The sequence below is a fragment of the Cynoglossus semilaevis genome, chromosome 9 (genome assembly GCF_000523025.1).
Source record: "Cynoglossus semilaevis isolate Cse_v1.0 chromosome 9, Cse_v1.0, whole genome shotgun sequence".
Lineage (NCBI taxonomy): Eukaryota > Metazoa > Chordata > Actinopteri > Pleuronectiformes > Cynoglossidae > Cynoglossus > Cynoglossus semilaevis.
Genome location: NC_024315.1, coordinates 8,018,367 through 8,023,453, shown reverse-complemented (window position 1 = coordinate 8,023,453; position 5,087 = coordinate 8,018,367). Strand labels below are relative to the sequence as shown.

The 5,087-nt window shown below is 41.9% G+C and overlaps 1 protein-coding gene across 1 annotated transcript in view; it reads right to left on the bottom strand.

Moving 5' to 3' along the window:
• The window catches only part of pax5 (paired box 5), a 44,811-nt gene that overhangs the window by 29,678 nt on the left and 10,046 nt on the right, over positions 1 to 5,087 (bottom strand). Inside the window, 3 exon segments of the mRNA XM_025058564.1 lie at positions 178 to 225; positions 628 to 837; positions 3,197 to 3,362. Coding sequence (XP_024914332.1) covers positions 178 to 225; positions 628 to 837; positions 3,197 to 3,362 — 424 coding nt within the window.

Below are 5,087 nucleotides of genomic sequence, written 5' to 3'. Positions count from 1 at the left end.
GAACCTTAGTCCGAATGATCCTGCAGGAGAGAGAGAGAGAGAGAGAGAGAGAGAGAGAGAGGGGAGATTAGCTTTAAGGTGTGTGTGTGAGTGTGTGTGTGTATATTCTAAGTGACAGTGAGAACATGACCATCGTGGGAGCGCAAAACTGTTTGTGTGTGTGTGTGTGTGTGTGTGTGTGAAGTGGCTCAGGCTGGCTGACATGGCACAGGGGCCTTACACTTCCTGCTTGGCTGCTCATGCAAGTCTTTTTTTCCCCTCTTTCCTTCTCTTTTTTTTCCCTTCCTCCCCCTTTTCCTCTTCTCATCCTTCCCTCACTTCCTTTCCCTTTCTTCTCCTTCTCTTTTTTTCCATTCTCCCACACACCGACCTCCTCTTTTGTCTGCCTCCTCTGCTCACTCCTTCTCTCTCTTATTTCTCCGTCCCTTCCTCTCTGTCTCTATGCTCAGGGGAGAAGGTTGTCATTGTACCATCGTGTTGAACCACTGAGCTGCAGCCGCTTCATACATATGAAGACCGGGGCCTCTTTACTATTCACACACACACACATGCACACACACACACAGTTATGTTCTCCGTCCTCTTTACCTAAACTCGGCACCTGTTGCTGTACATTCATAAACCAACCGTCTGAGGTACCTGTTAATGGAGCTGACGCTGGGGACGCTGTCGTTGTCACACACTCTCTCGGCCAGGAGTCTGTCCCGTATCTCCCAGGCAAACATGGTGGGGTTTTGGCGTTTGTAATCGGCGATCTTGTCGACCACTTTGGGTGTAGCAACCTTTGGTTTGGATCCCCCGATGACCCCAGGGCGGATACTGCCCGTTTCATAGTACCTGCCAACGATTTAGGAGAAAAAAAATGCAAGGGTTGGTCAATAGGAGGAGCAGCAGCAAAGTGATTCTGGAATTCTTTTAGGTTTTGATCTTTAATCAGTTGGTAGACAGCACAAAAGTAGTTTATTTGTGTAGTTTTTCAATAAAAAATAATGATCAAGTACTCACTACTGGTTTTAGTTTGCTGGTGTTTCTTCAGACTGACATCAAAGTTACTTTAAGTGTAGTACACCGTGACACAGTACTGTATTTGACCAGACTGTGTATTGTTTACCTGCTGTAGTTACTGGTCTTTCATTGGTTTACCAGCAGGGTCAGACCATGTGACCACGGGTTTATACTGAATCTTCATCATCTTAAATCTGTACAGCAGTGTCTCAGTAAGAAACTATAACTCATGTTGTATAAAACCTTTACTGAACATTTGACAACCCTAAAAGATCTTAGGAGTTAAAACAGCAACTGAAACACCGAAACACCTTCACAGTCAACAATAAATTTGTTTTCTGTCCATGGCAGGAATGGGACGACTCGAATTAATAACTTTGAATTATTAATTTTGTTTCTGTGGAGGCTCTGACAGACTCATGAAACTGTAATTATTGGCTGTCTTTCTAAACTGTCAGTGTGTGAAGAGTGTGGCATGGACACACAGACACACACAGACACACACACACAGATGAAAACACTTGCAGTCAGATTCAAGCGTTTGGTGTCCACCATAGCTATTTCATGAATGTATTTGCATGCAGAAGGGGCATGGGGGCAGGGGTTGGGAGGACAGCAAATGTGCTGCTCAGCCTGTAGAAACTGTGTGTGTATGCAAACTCTCAGTCAGTCTTAAACCTTCTGCTCTCTCTCTCTCTCTCTCTCTCTCTCTCTCTCTCTCTCTCTCTCAGATTAATCACTCCATGAAAACGTGTGTATTTCCTCATCTCTCAGATTAATCACTCCATGAAAACCGTATGTATTTCCTATTTTTAAGTGCAGTTCTAATAATGTGCTGCACATTCTGAGTATGTACAGGTGAAGGCAGAAACAATCCATTTCCAAACATAAAAATGTTTAAATTATTCACAGATGAATCATCGTTGAATAAATCGCTCTGGTTATTGATATTTGACACACACACACACACAAACACACACACACCAGAGTAGTTGGGTTGGTGTTTTTGTTCTGCTGGCACCAGAGAGACAGAGAGGAGAGGATAAAACAACCCTCCCTCCTTCCTTCCTCCCATCCCTGGATCCCCTCTCCTCCCCCTCACAGTAACGCTTCAGTGAGTTGAACACCCAGGACAGGAGAGAGAGGGAAGATGGAAAGAGAGAGGAAGAGAAGCCCAGAAGAACAATGACCTACACATATTTTGATATAGCTGAGGGTCGCTGTAGCTAATCCTTCCTCTCCGTCCCCACAAATCGTCTCTCTTATTCATGTTTTTTTTCCTACACCCTTCTCTTTTTAACACGTCTTTTCCCCCTTTGATTGTGTTCTTGTTCTTGTCTCTCCCCTTTTCTCCATCTCCCTGTCTTTTTTAAGGGGGCAGGTTTGCAGAAATATGGTGCCACTTTCATTTTGATGCTAATTCCAAAAAGTGATGAATCTTTTCCCTTTTGTCCCCCTTTCTTCTGCCCGGGACAGAATGAGCGGGGATTTGCTCTTGAATTTAGCTTTGAAAAGGCAGAGTGAAAGACAGACAGATAGAAAAAAGAGAAAGGAGGCGAGAGGAGACAAAAATATTAAGAGGGTTTGCAAGAGACGTTACACAGAGAAAGGTTGAAGGCATGAAAGAGGGAGCAAAGAACAGGGTGAGACAAATGCAATGTAAGGTAATAAGGGGCAGGTCGCAGGTGGATGTGAGGGCAGAATGGACTGGAAATGGACCTCGTTCATGTAGAGGAAATTGACTCAATGGCAGAAACAACTGAGGCTTGAGACTAATTCTAACAAAGAATGACTGGACAAATGGGCAGATGTCAGGGTCAGAAATATGGAACTGGTTTCTGAAGTTTGTTAGTGTCTGTGTATTAGCAGTTACCAGTTAGCATGTTGGTTAACAACATATATTGAAAGACATTTATACATCTCTTATATTAAGTAGTTAGCACCAATAGTTATTTGCTGGTAACACATGCTAGTAAGTTACAATTGACATTTTTTATCCTTTAATATAATGTAAAACACACTGAATGTGTTCCCTCAAAAAGCGTAAATCCCTTGTTAACTGTCCTACGTCACGATAGAAGGTTACACTTCCGTGTCTTTCTCCACATCTGTGCTGTGTCCCACTCAGCAGGACACTGCAGTGAATACTGAACTGTGGCTGTCACCATGTGATCGTCAGGCCAGTGGTTACCTGCCCAGTATCTTGCTGACACATCCATGGCTGACTCGTAGTTGGCGCGAGATGTCGCAGGGCCGAACCCCTTGGTGGGCTAGCTCCACTATTCGCTGTCGTACCACATCTGGGAGTGGCCTGCCGTTTACAAACACGCCTCCGAGCTGGTTTACGCCACCATGTCCTGAAGGAACAACACATTATTGCCTGTCAGATTAAACATTTGGGATTAAAAGGAAAGCAGATGTACACAGCATGTCGGACCATGTCAGGTGACATTAGATACTGTATCTGCTAAAAATAATAATAAACATTTAAAGGACTTTAAGGGCACCAAATTAAAACCTTTCCTTTCCATTAGGTTTGTTGTGATTAATTCATATAAATCTGTCCATCTTTGATAATCATGTAGTTGATTTATTTTCTAATGCAAACACTTCGACCTTGATCACTGCAGACAGACAGAAATGTTGACACTGTTGGTTAAGTGGTGGCAGTGAGAGTCTGCTGGACAACAGTGGAAGTGACCCTGGCTACGACGACACATTACAACATGCATTTGGAAATAAAAGAGAAGTTTATCAAGACTATCAGGACCAACATGTATCACTCAGTCAGAAAGACTATTTACTGTATGTTTGACTGAGGGCACAGTATAAATCAACCAGAATTTCTCCACTGATAATCCACTGGTTTTTGTATTACCATTGTGATTGCGTCTTAAGGGAAGGAAACCCAGAAACACACACACACACACACCTGCGCACACAAGCACACACCATAACACATGCACACACTAATCCTAGCTGTGGGAGTAATAGATTTTAAACACATTACCCCAGCAGGGATACCCCCCTAAAACATAAAGCTGCCCCCTGAACCTGTTTGTGTGTACCTAAAGTAACACACACACACACACAAACACACACCCTACAAATCAAACCTAATGTATTCAGTGTGTCTTCAGCTTCTCATGACCATTTTTATATTCAGCTTAAAAAAAATGAGATGAGAAAAAAAACGATGGATGTCTGTTAAAAACAGGACCATCTGAAAAGCCAATCCAAAACATCGAGTTAATGCAAAGACTAAGTCTTGACTCAGTCCCAAAGACCAAATGGGTAAAAGTAGGAAATATTGAAGTCATGAAAACACACTTGTAAAATATAATGACTTAATTCTCAATATACTCCTTGAGCCAATAATCATCACAGCCAATAAATCCAACTTTTGGACAAAAGAAGAAATCTTAAGTCCTTTGGTGTGACTTAGTTAATAAAGCACTCCTTTTATGAGGAGAAATGTTCAAATATTATATTAATATTATAAATATCCCAGTGTCTGTCCTCATGCCAGGGATCAGCGGTTCGATCCAACATGATTTAAAGTATTATATGAATATTTTTTGAAATGACAAGTAACTATTATAGCTATACAGTATTTACTAAATGATAAGTTGACACCATTAAAGGAAACGTGTTGTACTTTTGACTAACTCCCCAACCAATTAAAATACTATTTTATCTCACCCTGGAACCAAATACAGAGTCTGTGAATTCACTGAAGAAGGAAGGAAGGAATGATGAAAGAAAAGACAGAAAGATAGAAGAAAGAGAAAGAAAGTAGAAAAGAAAGACAGAAGACAAAACTCTCACTCAGACACTCAGACACACATTTTTCTCATATTCCTCAAAGCCAGGATGAGCGTCCTGACCTACATGGTTGAATGTGAGTCTTTCACACATGCATTCGCCCTCTGTGAATGTTGTGCATTCTGGGAAAAAAAGGCATTATTCCTCCATGCTTTCTCTTTATTATTTTTCTGAAACCTTTCCTGTCTGATTTGCTGAATAAAGGCACACTTTTCACAGGCTACTTCATAAAAGCTTGGCGTGCTCTGTCCTCCCCC